The sequence below is a fragment of the Epinephelus moara genome, chromosome 5 (assembly GCF_006386435.1).
Source record: "Epinephelus moara isolate mb chromosome 5, YSFRI_EMoa_1.0, whole genome shotgun sequence".
Classification (NCBI taxonomy): Eukaryota; Metazoa; Chordata; class Actinopteri; order Perciformes; family Serranidae; genus Epinephelus; species Epinephelus moara.
Window position 1 is genome coordinate 25532800 of NC_065510.1, and position 26029 is coordinate 25558828.

At 40.1% G+C, this 26029-nt stretch overlaps 1 protein-coding gene across 2 annotated transcripts; it reads left to right on the top strand.

Annotated features, from left to right (window-relative positions):
* The first annotated feature begins 1995 nt into the window (after nt 1-1995).
* Nucleotides 1996-21296, top strand: ern2 (endoplasmic reticulum to nucleus signaling 2). 2 transcript variants are annotated; one of them, XM_050045134.1, is made up of 24 exons: nt 1996-2330; nt 3039-3156; nt 3249-3282; nt 4671-4743; nt 4826-4898; nt 5077-5199; nt 5298-5399; nt 7087-7146; nt 7273-7489; nt 9098-9176; nt 9420-9570; nt 10237-10379; nt 10687-10869; nt 12904-13045; nt 13297-13404; nt 13505-13595; nt 14346-14535; nt 14639-14735; nt 14892-15091; nt 16001-16148; nt 16533-16660; nt 16896-17019; nt 17117-17184; nt 17436-21296. In XM_050045134.1, exons 1-24 carry the CDS (start codon nt 2241-2243, stop codon nt 17616-17618), a joined length of 2925 nt encoding a protein of 974 aa, XP_049901091.1. In that variant the 5' UTR covers nt 1996-2240; the 3' UTR covers nt 17619-21296. The 2 variants fall into 2 exon arrangements, with proteins under 2 accessions (XP_049901091.1, XP_049901092.1); XM_050045135.1 differs by lacking the exon at nt 7087-7146.
* The last annotated feature ends 4733 nt before the right edge of the window (nt 21297-26029 follow it).

Below are 26029 nucleotides of genomic sequence, written 5' to 3' on the forward strand. Positions count from 1 at the left end.
TACAGTACATCTCTAAGTAAAAGTACAGAAGTATTAACACCAAAATGTACTTCAGTTCAGTTCAGTTCAGTTCAGTTCATTTATTGGTCTTAGAGAAATTTGTCTTGGAGCTAGGGGTCAGCATACACATACATACAATCAACATATAATTACCAAAATAAAAATAAACACATTACAACACATAGTCACCCAGTTAGCCTCGGTGCATCAAATTAAATACATAATATATACGTCAGACACACTCCTCATTAATCAACTTGATTGACACTGGAATCAAGTATCAAAAATAAAAGTACTTAAGATGCAGAATGACCCCTTTCAGAGCGTAAATTTATTATAAAAAGGACTTAGGCAAAATAAAGGTAAAAGGAAAACAAGTAAAAGCATAGTTTTGTTTCCAAAACATAGTATAAACTGAATATACTGTAAATAATCCATTATGTTTTACAAAATTATGTAAATCTTAGCCTGCAATGTCACCACCTGTCAAAAAAAAAAAAAAAAAAAAAGATGTATAAAGTCAAAAGTACAATATTTCCCTTAAAAATCTAATAAAGAGAAAGTCAGGGGTGGGAAGTAACTAATTACATACAGTCAATTGCTTTATATACAATACCCAAAACATAATATACTTGATATGAACTTAATGTACAGTTCATTAATAGTAATCCATTATATTTTATAAAATTATATATATATTTTTTTTTACCTTTGATGTCATCACCTGCCAAATGAAAAATAATGAAATAAAATGTCATAAGCACAATATTTCCTTCTAAAATCTTGTGAAGGGAAAGTCGGGGGTGGAAATTACATACAATCAAGTATTTATCTTGGGTACAAATTTGAGGAGTCTTTTCCTATTATGCCATGGTATATTTCTACATGGTCACAGAGGGAAATATTTTATATAATTAATAATAAATACAGTATTTTTTTTTAATTATATACAATACCTAAGACATAGTATACTTGATATGAACTTATTGTTAATCAATAGTAATCCATTATATTTTGTAAAATTAGATTCATTTATTTATCTGCAATGTCACTACCTGCCAAATGAAAAAAGGAAATAAAATGTCAAGAGTACAATATTTCCCTCTAAAATCTAGAGAAGGGAAAGTCAGGAGTGGAGAGTAACTAATTACATATAGTCAAGTATTTTTCTTGAGTACAAATTTGAGGTACTTGAGTGTTTTTTTCATGCCATGGTATATTTCTACTCCATCACAGATGGAAATATTGTATAGGCTATAATTAATAATGAATACAGTATTATTAATTATACAGGAAATCAATAGTAATCTATTATATTTTGTAAAATTATATTCATTTATTTACCTGCAATGTCACTACCTGCCAAATGAAAAATAAGGAAATAAAATGTCAATAGTACAATATTTCCAACTGAAATCTACTGAAGGGAAAGTCAGGGGTGGAAAGTACTGTAACTGATTACATTTACTAATGTAGGCCTACTGTACTTCAGTACAGATTCCAAGGTACTTTACTCAGGTCTTTTCATACCATGGCATATTTTTACTCTACTAGCCTACATCTAGGAATAAATATTGTATATAATTGATCATATAAAGCTGTCAGACAAATATAGAGGAGTAAATAGTACAGTATTTGCCTCTGAGGTGTTGTGGACCAGAAGTATAAAGTTGCATAAAATGGAAATACTCAAGAAAAGTACAAGTACTTTGACTGTAAGTAAAGTACTTGAGTACATAAGTTACATTGTCCCAGTGCTGTAGGGAGTGTAAGAGGAGAGTGAACAGACAATGACGCACTCCACCACTTTCTATTGCACAAAAAGCCGCTCTTGTTGCGCTCACAACTGCCCTGCTGTCTGTTTCCACGTGTTCCAGCCGTTTCTATAGCCCCGCCCCTTCTGTTCCAACCCTCTCCTCCTATTGGCTGAGCCTCAGCGCAGGGATACGATCGTACCCGCCCCCCTTCGCTGGCTGACAGTCCGCTCCTGACGTCACCGGTTCCGTCCCAACACGGAAATATGGGAAAGTGACAAGAACGGCAACGTTGCTGTTATTATGGATTTAAAGCGGTGCTGCTAGCTTAGCTTTCACCGTGTTTGTTGGTTCTTCGCGCGGCTTTAACGATGTTTAACTGCCGGTGCTAACTCTCTGACAGATGGACGCGCGCGCTGGAAATGGACAGAGAGTTCGACCTCTGTTGCTAGTTCAATAGCTTTAGTCCACCGTTTGTTCACAGCCATGAAGCAAAGTGTTTTGGGGGTCATGGGGGCTGTGGGACGCCTGCTCCTCCTCCTCCTCCTGCTGTCCTGGGAAGGCACAGTATTTCAGGTAAAGTTTGTAACCTTAAACTGTGTGTGGGTGTTTCTGTTGTTGTTGTTAGTACCGCTTGGGTCTTGCTATTTCTGCGCAGCGGAGACCGCAACTGGCATCCCACCGCTCCTCTGTGTCTATTTCAGGCTCGAGTAAAGTTGCCATGATATGATGATAGGACGTTTGGTCCAAATTGCCGGAAGAAAGTTAATACTGTGTGTAGTGTGTGTGTCTCTCTCACTGTGTGTGCGTGTGTTTCAACGTCTGTGCGCTTGCACGAGCGTCTCTATGCATGTCTTGAGTCAGTGTTTCCCATAAAGATATGGTGCTTTCAATGGTGTGCTGTGCAGTTCTGTGTTGCCAGTTACCACCCGTTAGTGGGTAAATATGGGAGTGGTGAACACACACACGCTCTCAGACAAACACAGACAAGTTCAGTACAGGGTAAAGTCTTGAGAGGAGGAGAAGGAGGAGGAGGAAGGGACAAGGATATCCTGCTAAATGAGGAACTCAGTATAATTACTGGAGATGAAATTTACTGCAAAGCTGGGCTGTCAACCCCAGACGGATCTGACACACCCACTTACACCCACTAACACGCACACACACATGCTGCACTGACAGTCTAGCTATGCTGAAATCTCAGATGTTCATGACCTGACGACTGTCAGACAGCTGGTTTTAAGTTCCTTTCTCTTTCTCTTCCTCTTGCTGGCGACCCATCAGGTTGGAGGAGTCAGATCGGTCACCCTCCCAGAATCCCTCCTGTTTGTCTCCACGCTGGACGGTAGTCTGCACGCCGTCTCCAAACAGTCAGGGGACATCAAGTGGACCCTACGAGAAGGTTCATACACATAAACGTGAACACTTCTAAATCATCATGTTTTTTGTCATTTTTAAATATTTCTCATGACATTGTTCTTTGATTTCTTTCAGACCCCATTATTCAAGTACCTGTCTACCTCACAGAGTGAGTAACACACATACGCGTGCAAGTACACATGCATATACATACAGTATTTAAACATCCATGCAATACATTAGGAATATGTTCATAGCACAGTATACCAAATTGTGGCAAATTTGTAGTCATGTTTACTTTTCCCCTGATCAGATACTCCCTAGTTGTGCCAATTTTGCAATAATTTAATTCAGCTAAGCTTTTCAGAAAAAACACATTAATTAAATGGAAACTTTTTTTTTTTAAACCTAGACCCTTATTTCCTATGTTTTTGTGTCCAGGAGACTAATGGGAACAACACTTTTTAAACTGGGTCAATACTGAGAGAGAGCGCTCCAGCCGCACTGGCAGAACAGGCTGCAGTGTAATCCCTACAGGCAATTGCACACTGTCAGTTTCCGTCCATTACAAGTGCTTTTTTCGCACTGACTGGCTCAGATTGTTGTTAGAAGTGTCTGACAGCATGATAGAAAAAACCTACAGAGAAATGAAATGTTTTTCTTTACCTTTCGCTGGTATGTTTGTTACTCTGACCAACTCTCGCCCAAGGGGAAGTCTCCTCCTGAAGTGACTTGTTGCGGGAAACACAACAATGGAAACGTTAGAGAGAGTTGGAGAGAGGAGTGATGGGAAAAGCGTTGGAGTACAGAAAGCATAGCTTAGTGTTATCAAAAGCAGTGGTTCCCAACTGGTGGGTTTCAATCCAAAAGTGGGTCAAGGGTCTGCTCTGAATGGACCGCAAGTGACTCGCAAACGTGTCAAGTTTGTAAAAAACACACTTTATCTTGGAGTACAGTGAATTCTGGCACACAGCTTTTATTGTGAAGTACCGTTTTCTGCTGTTTAGTGAGTTAATAATAAACAGCTACTTAACAGAGGCAGCAAACTAGCTCAACGCCATGACCAAACGCAAGTATGACACTGAATATATTAAACTGTGTGGACCTTGAACTAATGACTAAGGAGAAATCTGGACCCTGTGGCTGCAAGATTTTAGAATGAGACTTCTGCTTTAGCAAGACTATGTTAGACACACAAAGACACAGACCAGATCAGTGAATGGTAAAGAAAAATGTTTTATTTCTCTGCAGAGTCTTTTCCTTTTGTTGTCAGACACTTATGATAAAAATCTGAGTCTGTCAGCGACAAAAACAAGCACTTTAAATGGACATAAAGTGACGGTGTACAGTTGCCCGTAGCCTCTATCTCAATACTCGATCAATTTCAAAAAATTTGTCTCCATTAATCACTTAGAGGCAAAAACATGGGAAAAGGTGGTCTAGGTTCAAAAACGCTGACCTTTCAGACAAAGTGAGATATTCAAAGATATATTGGTGCAACAGTGTTGACATACTCCAAATAATCAATGAACTGATGTATGAATGTTGTTTCTGTAGGCCGGGGTTTCTCCCAGACCCCAACGATGGCAGTTTGTATATCCTGGGGGGCAAACACAAGGAAGGCCTGATGGTAAACAATGCAGCACATTTGTGTGCATGTTTTTATGTGTTAGTTTTCTCTGTATGAGCTTATTGTTTTGATGTACCTGCAGAAACTGCCCTTCACCATCCCAGAGCTGGTCCAGTCGGCTCCCTGCAGGAGCTCTGATGGTATACTCTATACAGGTGAGACACTGTGTGTGTGTTGTATGTGCAGACCTGCTTGGTCTTAAAATTGTGTGTGAGACAGACAGTTGTCAGAGACGGAGCATGACAGACAAGACATAAATATTTGAAATACTGTACTGCTGTTGGCCAACATTTCTGTGTGTGTGTGTGTGTGTGTGTGTGTGTGCGCATGAAGGTAAAAAGCAGGATGTGTGGTTCGTGGTCGATCCTGAGACAGGCGAAAAGCAAACCAGTTTAACCACCTCCACCTCTGAATCCATCTGCCCCAACACTCCCCTACTTTACATTGGACGCACAGGTATGTCATGCACACTTACATGCATCTCACACATAAAAACACACAGTTGTGCACCTTGGATTACTGTTGAACTTTGCACCTGTCCTTTTTTTCCCCAGAATACATGGTTACCATGTTTGACACCAAGACACAGGAGCTGCGATGGAACGCTACTTACAATGATTACTCTGCTCCACCATACGACGACAAACAGGACTACAGTACGTCTCTCACAAACACATCCCCTGCACACACATTGAGTTATGGAGGGTTAATTGGCTGGATTATTTTAAAGTAAACATGAACGTATAACACCCTTGCAGAACCTGCTTTGTGATAAGTTAGAGCTTTTAAGAATCAGTGTGGGGATTTAGGGGGATTTGGTGACATCTAGCAGTGAGGGTTGCAGATTTCAACCAGCTGAATCTTCTCCTGATTAGAATTCCTTCAGTGTTCATTGATCAGGAGGTTTTTACTGGGAACAGAAGTCTTTTCCTCTAAAAACACTGAATAAAGCAGTTTCATGTCACAAAATAGTGTTTCTCTGACGCTGTTTGGCATGTCGGAGGCAGGCCGTTAGCCCAGCACCTGCTAATTTGTGCTGACACTATTCCTCTGATAACTTCCAATCAAGATGTTCAGAAGATTTTTATCAGTGGTTGAATTATCCACAGAGGTCTCTTCCTCTCTGAAACAAACAGACATAGTGGTTTAAACACAGAATAAAGCAGTTTCAGATTTTACAAAGTGTTTTTCAGAAGCTCTTGTTGCAATGGGGCTGCCAACGATGGCCGACATGAAAACATAATTGGCCCTAACTAGAGCCTTTGTTTGGTTTGTCCGTTCTGAGCGACTGTAGAAACATGTCGGTGCAATTTAGTGATCTCCATAGCGGAGGACCTGCCCGCTATATAGATATAAATGACTCATTCTAAAGTAATGAAAACACAATGGTTCTTATTTATTTTCTTATTTTATTATACACTAAAGAAAACATATAAAGGGCAGCTGTTGTAGTGGACATTCCTGCAGTCAGCATGCCAATGGCACACTCCCTCAAAACTTGGGACATTGTTGGCATTGTGTTGTGTAATTAAACTGCACATGTCAGGGTGGCATTTAATGGTGATCAGTCCAAGACACACCTGTGTAGTAATGATGCTGTTTAATTAGCATCTTGATATGTCACACCTGTCAGGTGGATGGCTCATCTTGGAAAAGGAGAAGTTCTTACTGACACAGATTTTAACACATTTTAGACCAAAATGTGAAAGAAATATATGTTTTGAGTGCATAAAAATGTCTCAGATCTTTCATTTAAACCTGTGAAAAACTAGAGAAGAAACAAAAGTGTTTAAATTTTTAGTTCAGTTTATATTCAGTTTCTGTCAGTCCCCTAAATCTTTCACACTGGATCTTTAAAAAACACATCTTTGGATACCTGTATTTACAGAACAGGTGCATTTGAGAAGAATTAGAGTCACTTTAGTCACTGTAATGTTATATTTATAACATGTAAGTGCTAATTTATATTTAAATGTGTTGTCTAACTATTTTCAAGGTCAAGGATTCACTTTCTTCTCAAAGTTTAGTTATTTACTTCCACCAAGGAGATGTTAGATCTCAGATTGAGGTCAAATAAAGTATTAAGTTAAACCATCAGTCAAAGAAAAAGTTAGAAATATTGTACTTACTTGAATGAGTCAAGTCAGGCCGTGCCTTTTGATACATGTTGTTTGAGATATAGATTTAGCTCTAAGTGCTTTCTGGTGTAATATTCATATTTAAAACATGCAGATAAAGCTGTTTAAAACTTGGCAATGAAAAGAACAAAGACTTTGTTCATTCAAATCTGCAAGCATGTGTGATAGACTCAAAGCTGACACGTCCAACCTGTTGCACCTACAGAGATGGCCCATCTTGTGTCAAGTGGTGATGGTCTCGTTGTGACAGTTGACAGAGAGACAGGTAGGGGGAGGTGTGTGGTTTTATTATGTGAATATTTTATCACCTTTTATGTGTGTGAGAGGTTGATGTGTTTATTTACATCTCAACTCCAGCATAAGTCTGCAAGTGTGTGTTTCTGTCTTTCAGGTGACGTCTTGTGGAGTCAGAACTATGGATCGCCCGTCGTAGGGGTCTACCTGTACTCCGGAGACTCTCTGAGACACGCCCCCCACCTGTCCCTCGCCATGGAAACGCTTCGCTTCCTCACCTTCTCTTCTGCCAACGACCAGGCAGACACACACTCTACACTGAAGTGGAGCTATCAGTTTGTGAAGGAGCAAGCCAGCGCACAAACACAGCTTGTGTAAGAATAACATTATAAACATGAATATGAAAGAGCCTTGTAATGTTCATCCATCTGATTACATTATTTATTCAAGTGCTAACTAGAGGGCTCTCAGACTGCACAAAGCCTGGCCAACACTTTTCCAATTTGCTCCTACAAGCTTATTTAAAATTTAAGTAAGTGATGATACACTGAAAGGTGTCCTGGCATTGAAATTTAATGGGGGCAAGGCAGATCAAGAACTGCTGAATCTGTTATTTTCTCTGTCAGGTTACCTTAGGTTTTTTCAAGTGGGGTCGAATGAGGTACTTAATCACAGTCAGTGTATTACCTGCAGTAGATGGTGGTTGGCATGACTCAAATTTGGAGAAGCAGGAGTAACAAAACGGGAGCTAACCAATGTACTGCTGTGGATGGAGGGCAGGAGCAAAACGTATGTTAGCCACCTAAAAAAGCTCACCGTAAATAATCAATAACAGCTTTAGTGTACGCTATATTTGGAATATTTTCATCACTTAACTTTGCCGTGAGACGGCCCTTTATGATGAGGGACTGAACTGAAACAGAAACTAAACTATGCTCTCTTTAAAGGCCCCAGACTCCATTTATAGAAACAGTCTTGTGTGACTTTGGTGAATCTGAAGTAACCCTTTTAAACTTTAGTCACAAAACAACACAAACTAATAGAATAGAATGAAATATATGTTTCTTGTCCACCATGGGCTCACCAAAACACAAAAGACAACATTATAAAAAGCAGACAAATGGTCAGTAAAACAAACATACAAAGTCATTACAAAACACTCAACACATTAAATCAGCTCATTGTCTGTGTGTGTTTAAATACTCATCAGTCACCTTGTTGTAACTGATCGCAGCAGCGGTAGACCTGCAGCTCTTGCGTTTGGAGTTAACATGACTGTTTTTGCTAATGGAGTCTGGCTTTGAAGAGAGCATAGACAATGGCTTCAGTGCCATGCCAAAAAGGCCTGTCTGATGGCAAGGTAAAGTGGTGTAAATATTCTACAGTGTACAGGTTTTTTTTAGGTGGCTGAAATATACTTTGCTGCTGCCCCCTACCAAAGCAGAGCTTTGCTTAGCTTCCATGTCACTACTCCTCTCTGCTTCTGCAAACTGGTGGTGTGCTAAACGCTATCTACTGTAGGTAGTACACTGAAACAATCCCCTGCGATCCCTCTAAAAACATCACCCACTTTATTTATCCTTGGTTAGGTTTGTTACCACTGTGAGTTAACTGGAACGGCAGCGTGAACTATTGGTGCTGCAGTTTAATATACAGTGTCTAGTGTGCTGATTTACAGCGGTTGTTAAACTGTTGGCTGGAGCTATATTTGAAATGACGGGGTTATTTCTTTTAAAGGACACCTGCCAGCCAATCAGAAACAAGTATTTTTTGTGACTTTATAACAGTGACAAAACTTGATTCAGACTGGTGTTTATTTTTTTCATTTATTGCTATACTTTGGAAATCTGTGGAAAGCTATTTCTTGTCTTGAGACAATTAATCTATTCCATGTGATAAAAATCACTACATGTTTGAGGTATCCTAATGAAAAATGAAAAAATAATTAGCTGAGAGAATAACTTGACTTTTTTCTCGTTAAGACCCACTCTCTATGTCGGAAAACTGGACACTCACCTCTACGCCTCCACGTCCCTTGTCCACCATGGAGTCTCATTAGTGGTGAGTGTAAATATATAATCTGTGTTCATCGTATAACTGCACTCACACTGACAGTTCTTTTAGTCATCCATGTCACGCTTCCTGTGGAGATTCTCCCTCCTGCTTCAACAGGACACTAATAGTAATTACAGTGATCAGATCAGGTGTGTCAGACAGACAGGAACTGATAATAAGTTGGGGCGATGACAAGATGACAAGATAGCTGTTATGTGACTGGTTTTCTGCTTCTTGGTGCCGTGGCAGCCTCGGGGACTGACTTTGGCTCGAATCGAGGGTCCGGTGACAGCTGGAGTGACAGTCAGAGAGCGAGGGGAGTGTGAGATCACACCGTCTACCGATGTGCGCTACCCACCAGGGAGCACAAACAGCCGGAAAAACCACTGGCTGCTAATAGGTAAACACACAAACCCACACACACAAACCGTCATTAGTGGATGTCATTCAATAGCAATGAAAATTTAAACTTCCTAAAAGGTGGGTGGCTGATCAAACTAAACTACTTCTGTAATTTATGGTGACATGTACCTACTGCCATAGCATATTAATATGAATTGAGTGTATGTATTGTGTAAACTGTACTTCCAAATCACAGAGTAATTATCAAGGTTCTTTATTTTCTTGCAAAACATATTGATTGAGAAAAGTGTTCATTTAAAAATGACAGCAAGATATTTGATCCCCATCGCTGCAGAAGGTGCATTCTGTCTGCCTGTGAGCAGAGAAGCTACATGGGGCTTAAACAAGCAAACATCACAATAATTTATGCTTAGAAAATCTCACCTTATGTTCGGCGTGTTTCAAACTGCATGCAGAGACATTAAAATTCATCCTCAAGCTCTCTTCTTGTTGAGGAAGAGTTTAATTCACCTGGAATGTAATTACTAGTTAAATGACTCCTCTCTTCTCAAATGTCCAAATCTGAAATCCTTTTACATTAGCTTAGTTTTTGAAAGCAAGAAAAACATCCCGGATTTAATGACCACTCAAGAAAGTGATCGAAACCCCAACACAAACAAAGACACTCACGCAGCTCTAAATGCATTATATCCATGTGTTTTAGGTCATCATGAGCTCCCTCCAGTCGCTCACACCACCATGCTGAGGGATTTCCCAGCTGGCCTGCAGCGTTCTGGCGAGGCAGTCATCCCCCCTCGACCTTCTGCCTCCTCTGCCTCCCCTGCCTCCTACTACCATCAGCGCTACGTGAGTCACAGCTCCAAACTACCTCTGTGTCACTGCAGCAGTCTGCACCTGAGAGTCAGTACATCACAGGAGTGATATCTGACAATAGCCCTCTCCTATCAGTTTATTACTGTCTATTACAGCACACTTGAAGCTGTCTCAGAGACCAAGGCAATGATGTGACAAACTGCCAAATGCCCCATTAACAGCCACTTATCACCATAAACTGCTTTACGGAGAACAATGATGAAAAACAAAGATAAAAACAAATGACACCTCATTATATTTCCATTTTTTCTCGTCCCTGTTGTCTTTTTGTGTCCTTCAGTTCCAGGCAGTTGCTGGTGGCCATAGCGACACTAATGCTAATAGAGAAGAGGTTGATGGGAAGACGACAGGACAGAAACCGGCCGCCGTGCTGCCTGTCTATATGACTCAGGACCGGCTCACTTTGGCTGTTCTGACACTGCTGCTGGGAGGGTGGCTGGCCTTTGCGCTCACATACCCTGTTGTGAGTTTGTGTGTTTTTTGTCTAGTTGTTTGGATGCATGTGTGTTTGAGATGTTTTTCAGGTTTATAGGAACATATGGTGACAAACTCTTATCAATCTCAGGCAGTCGTGATGGTACAAGCAAGAGCTTGAAAGTATCCTGTGGAGTTTTTGCAGTGCTACAGGGCTGTTTTTCTATGAGTGGGTCACTGTTTTGTTTATCTTGCGCACATTCACAAAGATGCACATGCATGTGTGTGCATACCTGGATGATGTGAATAGTTCCGCCGTCAGTTTTACACTATTCCACTATTTAGCAGGTGGTGGTATCACTCCAAGATATGCAGCAATGCATCAGAAAAGATAGGGCAGAAGACGACTGATAGCAAGTAGGGATGTCCCGATTAAGTCTTTTTTCCCCTGATCCTGAACCAAGTAATTTAATATTGAGCTTATGCCGCTACCGAGTCCTGATTTTTCTAGATAATACAGCTGCACAGTGCACACTTCAAGTATTTTAGTCATTAAAATCAATGCAGTGTATATGCCTGACAATTATATAGCTTTGCAGTGCATCAAGAAAAAAATTCCCGACATCCAAGCTGATCCATTATTTTCTTTCTTTTTTTTTTTTTTTAACAAACTAATGATAAAAATAAAATAACAGACACTTTCTTCTATTTTTTTGGCCTTGTGGCCTTCTTAAGGGAATGTATCTGTCCCTTTAAGATAGTATTTTCTAGTGTTTGTTGATTTGGTGCAGCCTTTGCCTGAGTTACCTGAACAAACTGCATTCCGCTGTGTTTATTTTCATCAATTGCACATCTTTTATGTGGATTACATTAAAAATTTTGTCATATTGGATGTTTGCTCGCGGGATTTTGTTGCACTTGCAGTGGCGTGGTGCAAATACAGTAGTTAAATACATCAATAAATATTGTCATAGTGCATTTTGATGTTGTTTATGGTGTGTGGTGTTTCCCTGTGGGAGGGACTCAGCCTCTGCTCACACACACAGAGTGGAGAGACAGATAGACAGCAGAGAGTTGGAGAGTTGACGATGGCTGGAGTCCCAAGTTGCTGTACGTTAACGCTTCGCAGAAAAAAACATTTGTGTGACAGCTGACAAAAGATTGGATCGGGCTCTGTGTGGCTCAGTATAGCCAATCCCGATAGTTAACACATGCCTTGATTGGCCCAAATACGAATTACTGAGATGGGATGGGGACATCTGTAAAAGCTAGGACATGGATGGAAATAATGGTAGATTTAAAAAATCCAAATATTTTATGAGGAAGGAAATACATTCAACACATTTTAGATACACACAATGCATGTTGGTGAGCATTAGTGAATGCAAACATAACTTTTGTTTGTTTATACAAAAACTCCACAGGGTGCCCTAAACTCTTACCAAAACACAAACTCTTTTTGGCTGCATTTTTGTTTGGTCTTTTGAGGCTGCTCTCAGTTAAAACCTAGAAGTAGAAACCACACAAGTTTGCTTTCTAATAGATTTCTTGCCTTAGTAATACAATAAAATAGCTTTATGTGATGTCTCTCCATGTATACATTCGACTTATTATTAACAGGGATAAGAAAAAGATTTAAATAAAATAACCAATACCGTCTTCGTGTACAGAAATTTGGGCAATAAATCATAATAGATAAGCTCAAATGTATTTGTAGAGCGAAATTTCTCATGAGTGCTGTGCTGCTAACCTCTAATGCAAAATGCTTACACTATGAAACTCTTTGAAACAGCACTCATGCCTCAAATTCATGCATTTGTCGCTGAAATAATGATTATGGGGCGGCATGCACTTCAAATGCCTTTTTCTTTTATCAGTGTCTCAACACTTGTCTTTAATAACATTTGGGCTGAGTGGTAGTTTGCTGTGTTTTTAGTGCCGCAGCAGTGCTGTAAAAGAGAGCTTTATAATGTCTTACTCTTTCAAAGAAGAGCTCCAGCTATTCGTCTGCTTCAATACTGACTCTCAAGCAGCATCTTCCAACAGTGTTTAATATGATCTGTATCTGTGTATGTTTCTCCAGCGCACAGCTCATCAGCTGAAAGCTCAAAGGCAGCTGGAGGAGGCTCTTGAGTCTCGTCTCCAGCGCATGCAGACAAACATGCAGACCGTGACCCAGGTCCCCTCAGATGCAACCCTCTCCACTGACACAAACATCTCCACTGGTGAGTTACTTACAACACAAGTTCTCTGTCAGGCTGTGTTCTCTTTATTTAATGACCTTTGGCCCCAGTTCAATGATTAAACATTTTCCTTTGAATAGCACTTGAGAAATGGATTATTAAACTGCATAAATAAGTGTTGAAGTATAATTTTTCTCAGAGCCTAGACATCATCAATATTCTTCAGTTCTTGATTAAACTGGGTGCAGAGAAAGAGACACACACATTGAATATCTTCACTTTTCTGTATTCAGAGTCTCAGCCTGCATCTGCTGACCCTCCACCTAGTCCTCGCACTCACAGCGGGGGCAGCACTTCAGATGTCGATAGAAACGGCACCTCAGGGCCCCAACCCACAGCGGGTAACACATCAAACTGTATATTATTTTCTCTTGTCCCTCAACATTCAGATGAGATTAATTTCTAGCTGCTTCATTCTTCCTTCCTCTCTCGCTCTTTCAGAGGGAAACAGTGAGGAGGTGCAGGTTGGTAAAATCTCCTTCACGCCGTCTGAGGTGCTTGGACATGGCACAGCGGGAACATTTGTGTTCAGGTACAGTATGTGTATTTAATTTTTTTAATGCACCTGGCCCTCAAATTACCGTATTGGATTTGCATGTTTTAGATCATTAAGTGCTAAACTGGTGTGCTTTACATTTCTGCCACACATTTTCTTACCACCCACATAGACTTTTGTTTATTACCACCTTGTTTATTTGTTGTTGGCTGGCAGCCGAATGTCAAATCTTGGATGTTGGAGAGTCAGTAAACACACCATCAGATAAACTGTTTTCTAAACAGTCCACTGCATACCTCTACAAACAGCATATTACATAATCCATGCATATATATATATACAGTCTATAATACATATAAATATAATATAAAGGTGACTAAATGGTCACTGTGATTTCAAACAGATTGTGGCTTCAACAGTAGACTTCACTTTCACCCTGGAGGTTGCCCCTTGGTCATGACAGTGTGACAGACAGCCAGCTTTAACAATACCAGGACTCAAAAACTGACACAGCTAAATGGAATGCAGCCATTGTTAATTTTAATTAGTTACACCTGTTTTTTTCCCCATGTGAAATGTCAAAATGTCTCCAACAACAAAGACATTTGATTTTTGTGGTGAAAATCAAACTAAATATTTATGGTATGCTTTGTAAAGGAAACACTGTCACCGTATAAAATGTGCTAATGTTAACAAACAACAACACACTGAGTTTCTGAGATAAACTTCATTGTTCTGTGGCACATACAGTACTGTGCTTAATGTCTTCTTTTTTTGGGACTTTAGGGGTAATTTTGATGGACGCCACGTAGCGGTGAAGCGAATATTGCCGGAGTGTTTTGAGGTAGCAGAACGCGAGGTGCAGCTCCTCCGAGAGTCTGACACACACCCAAATGTCATCCGATATTTCTGCACAGAGAGAGACCGCCTCTTCACTTACATCGCCATTGAGCTGTGCACTGCAACCCTGCAGCAGGTCAGTAGTGTAGGGCCTTTATGTTATCCTTATTAAGTAGTTTCTATTTAACATGACATCCCTTAATAACAAAACCATCATATGTTTTTCTGTGTCTGTGCAGTATGTGGAGGATCCGTCTTGTTTTCCTGAGCTGAATCCTATAACTCTGCTGGGACAGACCATGAGTGGCCTCTCACACCTCCACTCGCTCAACATAGGTCTGAGTTACACACTCATATAGATAAATACACGTACACATACAAGTGTAAACAGAGATGATGTTTCTAAATTCTTTCCTCCAGACACAGATGGCACTTTAGCACAGCTTAACCTGAACAGCTAAACATTGTTTTCTTCATCATCTGTCCGCTTAGTCCATCGTGACCTGAAGCCCAGAAACATCCTCCTTTCTGGTCCCAGTGCGCTGGGTCGAGTCCGAGCTCTCATCTCTGACTTTGGACTCTGTAAGAAGATCCCAGACGGTCGGAGCAGCTTCTCTTTGCGGTCAGGAATACCAGGAACTGAAGGGTGGATAGCTCCTGAAGTACTGCGGGATACTCCTGGCAACAAACCGGTAGGTTGCGCCCACATATTCAGCAGAAGTGTCTTTCTTTGAACATTAGGTCAATTTGTTAGCTAAAAAGGCCACAGTGAGAAAGTTATAGATGATAAAACAGGTTCATATGTAGCTCTGAGGTCTGTGCACCTGTTCCAAAATTTTCATTGTGTCGTGTGAATTTGAATCAGACATACTTTGGTATTTAGTTTTAAGACATACAAGGAGTGCCAAATAGCTTATAAAAGAATTATTACTTCTTTTAAGTGTTGTTCACATGCCATGTTATTTGTGCTCTCAAATTTATGGTGGTCAGTGTAGACGTGTGGAAGGCTCGCTCAAAAATTTAGAGTGACACCACTACAGGGCACAAGTGTTCCCAAGTCCCAAGCGCCTATTTTTCAGGGCTCAGCGGCTGCACTGTAAGATAAACAAAGTTAAACTTTTGGAGTGCAGCAATGAGCACCGCATGTCATGTGATGAGGAACAACCAGTCACAAACATCAGATATCTTTCCTTTCTTCCATAAATATTAGTTGGTGGTAAATGTGAAGGAGAAGTTGATCATTTTAGTGCAGGGCTTCTCAGAGCTTTAAATCTGTCCCACGGATATTTTAGGCTATGATATGGTGCTGGTTATGGTCTTACAGCAACGTCAGGCACAACTTGCCTCTGCACCATTTAAAGCTGGCAAAGAGCAGGCACAGTTTTACCACCCAGAGCCTGACCTTGCTATTTCCACAGTTTTAAAGACGGTGCATGTGTCCCGACCCTAAAACCTTTATATTTAATTTTTTTTATAGAGACTTTTTTTTGTCCCTAAATACATCTTAACCCACAAACTAAGTGGACCCCAAGATTGAGGAACTCTACTCATGTAGAGATGGGTATTTTGTCTGATCCAGTGTCCTTCTATTCTCTCTACAGACAGCAGCTGTGGACGTGTTCTCAGCAGGCTGTGTGTTTTACTACGTGGTCAGCAGGGGGCAGCACCCTTTTGGTGATGCATTACGACGACAGGTCAACATCCTGTCAGGAGAATATTCACTCTCGCATTTTATGGAGGATATACATGGTGAGAGTGGTGTTTTTGCAAATGTCTTTCCTGGCTTGGTTCACGCGTAAACATGTTTTTATGCCGCATCATTAAAGCTTGTTCAGTCAGTTCCTCCACAATACTTCTGCATAAAATTCTCCAATAGAAAGATTCTGATTTATCAAACCACCTCCTTGTCCTGCATTAAAAGATCTAGTGAACCACGATGATAAAATCACAACTCAACAATTCAACTTCTTCGCCAATACATTCAGTGCTCAAAGGATTTTCTTGCTATGACTTCTTCTATGACTTCTGCGTCTTAGGTAGAACTGTCTCTCAAGATGAAGGTTGGAAGGCTGTATTTTGGACAAAAGTAAAATAATACATGAAAACCTGACAACTGTTTTTCTCTTAATTTAGATGACGTCATAGCACAGGATCTGATTGAGCAGATGATCAGTGCTGAGGCTGAGTCCCGGCCCTCCACAGCCTGTGTGCTCAAACATCCGTTCTTCTGGAGCCCCGAGAAGCAGCTGCTCTTTTTCCAGGTGTGTAAAATCAGTTGGTCATACATACACAAAGGATCAGCTGTCTCTCTTGTGATACTACAGGCCTCTTTTAATGATTACTAGTTTGAAAAAGTTATTTCTTTCTGGTTTATTCTAATTAGATACATTTTTTTAAATTTTCTGATGATAAACACAGAGCAGGAAACGTGCAAAAGGGTCTAAGTATGTATGTGGGAGGCGTAGTTTCTTTTTTAACGTTTGTGTGCATATGTAGGACGTCAGTGACCGCATAGAGAAGGAACCAGCAGATAGTCCGATTGTGGTCAGACTGGAGACTGCAGGAAGAGGAGTGGTGCGAACCAACTGGAGGATGCATATCTCAGTGCCTCTGCAGACAGGTAAAGGCACCAGCACACCCACACAGTATCACATAACTGCTCTGTTCACACCTGTGCAAGATGGTCTGTAATCCATTTCTTCCTGTGTGTGTTCCAGACCTGAGGCGGTTCAGGACATATAAAGGAAACTCGGTCAGAGATCTGCTGAGAGCCATGAGGAATAAGGTCAGCGTGCATGCTTACTGATACACCTAGGCCAAATCCCAAAATACCCCTTGTCCCTACCACTTAGCCCTTACCCCCTTTGTTGTGCGTGTTCACATGTAGGGCTATGGTGACCCGATTCTTGTTGGGAGTGCAAGGCGGCACTCAAAAATGAGGGTTAGGGGTAGAAATAAGAAATGGGATTGGGCCTAATATTTTTTCATACATGGAGACACACTCTGACACATGTATGTTAATGTTGCATGTTACAGAAGCATCACTACCACGAGTTGCCAAAGGAGGTGCAGGAGACTCTCGGCGAGCTGCCCGAAGGCTTCGTCAGCTACTTCACCTCACGGTTTCCACGGTTACTGATGCATACACATGCTGCTCTGAGCATCTGCTCCAGTGAGAGACTGTTTCACCCCTACTATCTGTCCCCCAACGCCAAATAGCATTGACATGACTCTGCACTCCATGCTTTGCACACACACTGGAGAAGTTTTTTGTGAGCAACAGAAATCGCTGACAGTGCCCTTTTATTGCTTTTGTAAAGCCCATACTGATTTTTGGGGGAAGATACAGTGCTGTGAAAAAGTTTTTTATATCCCTAAAGTTTTCGTTATTTCCTTTTTCTGCAGCTGTTGATCAAGGAACGATTTTAATCAAACAGAAAACACTAAAAGTACGCACATTCGGAAAGGCTGCATACATTTGTTATATTAATCATAGCAATGTTTTTAAACTACATCTTAATGTGTAACTCCATCAGAATCGTTTATAAAATAAATGAGGTGATTCTTACTTTTGCTGGAGCGACATCTGATTTTGTTTGTGGGAAACAAACACAATATAGCTCTTGAATGAGATCTGGAGAGCACAGTTAACGGAAGAGCTTTTTAATAAGGTGCAGCAGGGAAAAAAAGACAAAAAGTGTAATAACCATGTCCTGTTACAGCACTGGTTTGAGCTCTAAGTTAGCTGATGTGTGGAGATTTTATCCTTATTCTACATTGCAGTCCTTTTTAAAGTTTTTAATAATTTATTGTTTTTTAAAAGCAAAAATATAATATAATGGCCAGCCCCCCAATCCCAAATTAAATCCCTTGTTCCTTGGCCTATTGCACAATATTTTATTGAAATATGTTTATAAATTTGCAGATATCCTGCTAACAGACCAACAAACGGGTCTGAAAACATAACTTCTTTGACAGAGGGAATTGTATTTTTTTTTTTTTTTTTATGAATATTTTTCCATTTTTTTTCTCTACTGGATAATTAATAGTATAAATACAGACAGGAGACCAAGGGAGAGAGGGGGTTATAACCAAGTGGCAGCCTCCGGTGCTAAAATAATGAAGCCACTATGGTAGTGCCAAAAACTGCAGTTCCTTAAATGGCCACTTGAGGCTGGCTCCTGAAGCGAATAACTCCCCACAGACCCCCATGTTAAACAGCCGAACTTTACAGCAGAAATAAACATGTTTACAACCTGGTACAAAAAACAGTTTTGGTCTCTATAGCTCATTTTAACATTCATGACAACTGTATGGGGTTGAATTTTTAAAGTTGGAGTCCGCAAACCAATGGGTGACGTCATGTTACCAAGTCTAGTATTTCAGGTGTCGGCGAGTATGCCAATAGCTGATCCAGCATTGTAGGCACTATTGGAGGCTTTTCCAATACTGATATCGTATCATAACAACTCAAACTTAAAGGGTAACGCCAGCATTTTTCAACCTGGGCCCTATTTTCCCGTTGTTTTGTGTCTAGGTGACACAAAGGAACAAATGGAACAATTTTTGAAATTGCTCCAGTATTGAACGAGAGGGATGCAGCCAACAGCAGTGAAGCAGGCTGCAATATAGCCACTAGGGACAATTATGTCAGTTTACGCCCACTCAGAGTGCTTTTGCCACTGACCGGCTCAGATTGTTGCTATTAATGTCTGACAACATTGTTGAAAGGATCCCAACAGAGACAGACCTTTTTATTTAAGAGTAAGATCCCTTTTGTTTAACAAAACACCCCCAAAATTGATTTAACCAATTCCACCAGAGTCCATTTGAATAAAAAGTAATTTTATCATCGTAAAACACACTTCAATCAAAGTCAGCAAAATCAAAATAAAACTCAAAAGCCGTCTTGCTTCGTCTTCCCACTGTTCTAGCAACCACCAACCCTGGTTTGGTTGAAATAAACCCTTAATTCACCCAGATGTGAAAATATACTGGCTCTAAACATGCTGATGGGTTTGGCAATGCCTATTTTGGGGCTGTATTTGGTTAAACTCTTCAATAAAAATGGTCTATCTCTGTTTGGATCCTTTCCATAATGTTGTCAGAAACTTATAATAACAATCTGAGTCTGTCAGTGGTAAACTTCCCATTGAGATCCCATTGAGATTAACAACCTCTTTTTCAAGGGAGACCTGGCCAAGATAGGCAGCAGCAAGTATGAAGCACAGTTACAAATTACACAGATAAAACACAAACAAATAGTATTGAATTTACAAGCAGATTATGAAAAACAAGTACATGTAGTGGAGTCGGCCTCAAGTATTCTTAGTATGGATTTAAAGGCGCTCAAAGAAATTAACCCTGTTAGTTTCCAGTCATTTTGCAACATATTCCATGCTGAAGGTGCAGAGTAGACAAAAGCCTTTTTACCCAATTTCAGTACGGGCATATGGAACAGAAAGCAACAAGTAGTCTTGCGAACGAAAGGAGTAAGGACCAGCACTTCTCTGTGCAATTAAGGAACAAATGTAGGAAGGCAGTAGACCAAGTAATGCCTTATATATAAAAGTATACCAATGACTGAGCCTTCGGGTGGCCAGAGCAGCCCATCCAACCCGAGAGTATAACTCACAGTGGTGTGTCAATGGTTTACAATTAGTAATGAACCTCAGAGAAGCGTGGTAGACAGTGTCAACCATATGAAGACATTTAGCAGATGCATTCATATATAAAAGATCTCCATAATCCAACACTGGTAAAAAGGTAGCAGCAACATGTTCATTAACGGAGCACAAATGCCCCAAAGTGGTTAAATTGCGGCCGTTTAACCGCTGCCATCTGCAGCACTCTCATCCAATACTGGACCAATTAAAAAATTGTTGTCTCCGTGGTCCCACCAAAAATTTGGGAGTACAGTACTTTTAGAACCATAACAGTAACAGCTCTGGAGTCCAGATTAAACATCATTATGTGAGGTGCACAAACTTTGTCACAGCACTGTAGGTAGCACAAACACTGGAGAGCAGGTTTTATGAGAAGTAAAGCTTGTGCTGCTGTTACAAGTTATAGAGGAAATCTGTTTTATATCTATTTACCAGTTAAACCACTTACTTCCCCTCTGTCCCTGTTGCTGCTGTGCTTCTCTCAGCTCCTCTGTAGAAACTGCCAAAGAATATTTACTTTGCTTTTTGTTTTTATGTATTTGATATGTGTGTCTGAATGTAGCTACACTGACTGAAGAATGTACTGAGCCTTTCTGCAGCCTTGTTTTTTCACTGACGGAAGTACATTCAGTGAAATAGTCAAATATCATGACACTGTTAAAATGTGGGCAATGTGCTATACTGAGAAAATCTGATTTATGCAGGCAATAATGAAACCACAGAAACTACATTTGCACATTTTATTTGAATTTACAGACATCTTGTTTACCCATTTTCAACAGTAATGCAGTATACTCCACCACTCCTGTCTTGAATGTCGGCATTGCTGTAGCTTTTGAGCCTCTCTGTTCTCACAGAGTGCCACTAAACACTCTCAGCGATATGTGAAATATCTCCCTGTAACTACTGGATAAAGGTTTTTTCATTAGTCTGCAGTAGAAGGAATGATGAAGAATCCAACTTTTGTACTTTTTTTGGATGCTTGAATTAAAGTGACGCTGTGGGTGTGCTGAAGAATTAATAAATCAAGTGTTGTCGTCAGTTATTAAACAGACAGAGAAAAGGACACTGTAAGTAATTTTTACTCTCTCCAGTATCAGTACAAATGGGTTGATGTTGATTGGAAAAATAAACTGACAAATGTTTTATTGACTTTATTGTTGGACAAATGTAGAGGAATTACCTTATAATGCTCCACAAGTTTTGAAATTGGTTCATTATCGAGAGAGACCGCTGCAGCCAGTGTACAGTGAAACCAACAAACAGGCTCACATTGTTATTATTAGGGCTGTCAAGCAATTAAAAAAATGATCCAATTAATAACATGCTCTGTGATTGATTAATTTAAATTAATCACATATATCAATTTTTGCTGTGAAAGTTTAAAAAAAAAAAATATTTCAATTCAAATGAATTTTGGCAGATGTGTCGCAGTAAAGCTGCTGGATTTTGGACACAATTGTCCCTGTCCTTGACTGCCGAAACTGGTCTGCAGTCCATTTTGCAAGAGAGTTAGTCAGTCGGTCACAGGTTGACTGATTCAGTCAGTCTGGCCTTCAATGAAACATCAGGTCAGAGGGCACCACAGACCACAATTCATCAGCCTTAATTTCTTTAACGCGTTTTTTCCCTGTGATTAATTAATCAAAATTAACGTGAATTTGACGGCCCTAATTTTTATTATTGTAAGTGTCTGACAACATTACCGAAAGGACCTGACAGAGAAATGAAACGGTTGTCCTTACCTTTTGTTGATCCAGTCTGTTTGTTTTTGTGTCTAACCAAGTCTCATTGCAAGAAGTCCCATTTTTCATGTTGTCAAAATCAGCTAAATATTCATCCATGACAGTGAAAATCTTTTAGAAATCACTCAGCTACGCTTTCTGTACTGAAACACTAACAAGCTATGACCAGCACTTCTCTCTCCCACTCTCCCATTATTTTCTTTCTGCAACAAGTCACCTCTTGCTAGATTTCAGAACAAGACTTCTCCTGTGGAGACAAAACAGAACAGAACAAGCGAAAGGTAAGGAAAAACTTTACATTTCTTTGCAGGGTCCTTTCTATAATGTTGTAAGACACTTCTGAGCCTGTCAGTGGCGTAGGATGTAAATTAAAGGTGCTCATATTCCTGAGTTTTTACGTGGTCGGCTATTCTGCCACTTGCAGCTACAACAGTCTCTCTCAGTACCGGACCAATTTCAAAAATTGGACATGGGAAAATAAGGTCCAGGCTGAAAAATACTAGAGTTCCTCTTTAAGATTTGAAGCCTACTTTTCAGGGGCTTTAAAACTTAATGTAAAATTTGCCATGTTGAAGACTGTGAAAACAAAAGAGACAAACAGAATGAATCACTGCATCCCAAAAATATAGAATAATTTGAATATTTACTCTGTAAGACACCTTTTCATAGTTAGAATATTAAATGAAATATTTATTACGAAAAATGACCACAAAAGGCATCCATAAACAATAAATATATGGATTGATATTAACAGTATGTTAGATACTGTGTTGTTGTGTGTAAGTGTTGTCTATAACAATTTTGTACAGTGTCCAGTACCGCATTGTTCAGTTCAACATTTTCTCTCATTAGATAAAATGTCTCCACTGTCTCTTCTCACCCTTGATGTTTAATTTAGACATGGCTGTCTGCTCGAAGGTTAACATTTCTGTCCTCCTCAGTTTGCCTCAGCTGATATCACTGAGACAGAGAGATGCATAAATTACTGCGCCCAGAACAGAAGATTCAGACGTTACAGTCGAGTCGCTACAGGCTTGACTAGATGTGATAAAACCATGCAGGATAAAAACAGGAGACAGATTAAAAATAAAAGTCTTAATTGCAGAGATGTGTAGTATAGTTGTCTCACCTAATTGCAGCTGTGTTATTTTCATTCTGAAACCAAGTGGAGAGGAAAACCTCATGCTGCTAGTGTTGATAGACATCTGAAAGAATAATGGTGTTTGCATGTAATTTAAAGAGTAAATGATGCATTAGTAATGATGCACTCTGAGACATTAATTACGCTACGTGAGACTTGACATTTAAAATCTGATTTTTTTTTTTCCTCCTCACCATGAAACAACAGCTTTAACACAATAAGAGTGTCTTTTCCCTCCTGACAGTGCAGCCTGGGAATGTATGAACAATTAGCCACATGTCAAAGACTATAACAGCGGGTATTATGCATGCATTCACTCAGAACCCACTAATTTATTTTGAACAATACCAGTGAAATGACCAGGATCAGGCTGCTCAGTGTTATCATAAAATAGTCTGACTTGCGCGTGATGACAGGTCACACACTCACTGATGTACACAGAGGAAATTGAATGTGTCAAACACACACTGGGCCGCTCTGTATGACTGACTCACACAAAACCTGGCGAGTGTACAATCTGCAGGCATGGGTATATTTTCCCAGAAAACTCGTCGAGGAATTAATGTTGTGTCTGGGAAGTGTTTGGATTCATCCCAAACTACACAAGTCACTTTGTGGTTACCAGAAATCCTCAGTCACAGATTGTTTATGTTATATTTATATTTTGTCCTCGTGCCTTTTGTAGTTTATTCCAAGAAAAAAATCGTTTCTTGTTTTGACTTTACAACTGTAAACTGCAAATCTGAATTTATGACAGGCTTGTTGAATATGTTAACTGTGTGCAAGTGTGAATGAAATGTGCCAAAACATTACTAAAAGCCAGAGGTTCAGGGACTCGAGTCACATGAATTGACTTGAGTCAGACTAGAGTCACAGATTTGAGGACTCGAGACTTGCTTGGCTAGCATTAATAAAGACATGACTTGACTTTATCTTGGCGTTCACGTCTTAAGACTTGACTTGGGTATGAGACCGATGACTTTAACGGACTTGACTTATTTACTTTATTAATCTAGATATAGAGTGCTGGAGGAATGAGTCCTAAAACCCAGAAATGAGTTAGCATTTTAGCAGTCCCAATTCCTTCATCCCGAAGTCAACGGGTTTTTGGTTGGATGCCTGAATCGGTCTGATAGGGTCTGTGGTTAACACAAGCTGAAGAGACTTTCACATTTTGTTCTACGACATAAAATACATCTGTAAATACCCCATCTGTAAATTCTGAAGCTTGTACGTGTCTCAAAATAGGTGGTTGCTAAAAAGTGGCTAAATGAGGCTCCAAAATCCAATGGAAAAAAATCCTGTTGGCTTTTTGACGAGGGAACCAGGGCGAATCTAGCATTTAGATCGGCCTACAAAAAGACATCATCCCTCTCCTCTATTGGGAGTTGTATGTTTTGTATTTGAAGCATAATTGTGTGATTTCTAGAGAAATGTGTGCAAACCTGACAACCTACTAGGATGCAGAAGACCAGCAGAGGCCAACGCACGAGGCAGCTATCGTGGAGGTGGCTACAGTAGTCCAGAAGTAATATAATTTGGATTCAGTGATTATGTTGTCGATGACGGTAGTAAGAGGAGAACAGTAAGATCTGCAGTTCAGTCAGTGACACATCCACCACAACATACAACTTCATCTGTCACTACGAAACCCACAAAGAAAGGTACATGAATGTGTCTTTTAGTTCGCCTATAAGCTTTCTAACGGGTCAAACATCAGCTAGAAAGCTACATTTAAGATATGTTATATGAGGCTTTGAATCAGTGATAAAAAAAAAAGATTTATTCAATGGAAACAACACAGAGGAACATTGTGACAAACTGTTTTAAATATGGAAACTGGGGTTGACCATCCGAATGTCTTGTGACTTGCTTGACTCTCACCACTTGGGACTTGCTTTAGACTTGAAGGTTAAAACTTGAGACTTGCATGTCGCTTACTCCCGCCTTTGTTAAAAGCTCGGCACATCTCTTGGGCTAAAATACTTAAGATGGTTTTGCAGTTACAAGATAAAAGATGATGAGCTCCACAGTGGATTAAAATGTTGCATTACTCCTTTTCTACCAGCAGAGGGAGACATCCACCTTTCCTGTAAAGCATGGAAGTATATACTAAACTGTTCCTATAAGTTTAATTTAATTGTAAGAGGCATAAGGTAAAAGTTTTAAGATTATGTAAATAAGTATGTATAATTTTGTTTACCATCATCTATCTGTTGTGTTCATCTCTGCTGATTAACAAACAATCTGCCCTCCAGGCTTTGCACCAGAGGAGAAAACACGTCCTGCAGAGCAGATAAGATGCCAGGCATCACAAAGTTAATTCCACTGTCAGTGTGTGAACCAAAACAGAAGTGGTTTAACGACGTGACGGCCTGGGGTCCAGAGATGTGTCATGGCCAAATCATCAGCTAATGAACCACTAGTTGTTTATATTTCACTGTATGATTCAATCTTTGGGTTAGCTCCCAGTGTGTGTGTGTGTGTGTGTGTGTGTGTGTGTGTGTGTGTGTGGAGAAGCAGAAACCGAGAGACTACTTGGCTCATTATTAAATATCAGAGTTCAGCTGTAGGTCCAATCAAAACAGCCTTAGGGAAACATCAGCTTAACCAGAGTCATGAGACCAAATTTACTCACACACACACACACACCCACACAGAGCAGTATACACACTCAAACCCCCCGACCACAAACTCACCCATTCACGCACACTCGCAGCTGTACGGATCAGTGTGTGTGGAGGCACTCAGGTCTGTAAACTACACGAGTAAACAGAGTTCCAGTGGCTCTAATTCCTCTGATATCTACTATTCCTCTAATGTAATTATACTAAGCAATTACCTGTTAAACTGTAGATTACACACACAGAGAAAGGTTACATATCCTAAATGTCCTATAACTGGCTGACTAAATAACCTGTTTCGGCGAGTACGACAGTGAGGTGTTGCTCAATGGTTGGTAAATCACTAGCTTGCCAGTGTATTCTGAGTTGCTGGGGTGTCACTAAGTGTTTGTTATAGACTGTGTAAAGATGGACGACATGACAGCTCCCCAAAAGTGGAGCTAAACATCTCGAT

Coding starts and splice junctions, on each gene's coding strand:
- ern2 (XM_050045134.1), top strand. CDS start 2,241: ATGAAGCAAAGTGTTTTGGGGGTCATGGGGGCTGTGGGACGCCTGCTC. Junction 4,899..5,076: donor TGATGGTATACTCTATACAG/GTGAGACACTGT, acceptor GTGCGCATGAAG/GTAAAAAGCAGGATGTGTGG. Junction 17,185..17,435: donor TGAGAGCCATGAGGAATAAG/GTCAGCGTGCAT, acceptor TGCATGTTACAG/AAGCATCACTACCACGAGTT.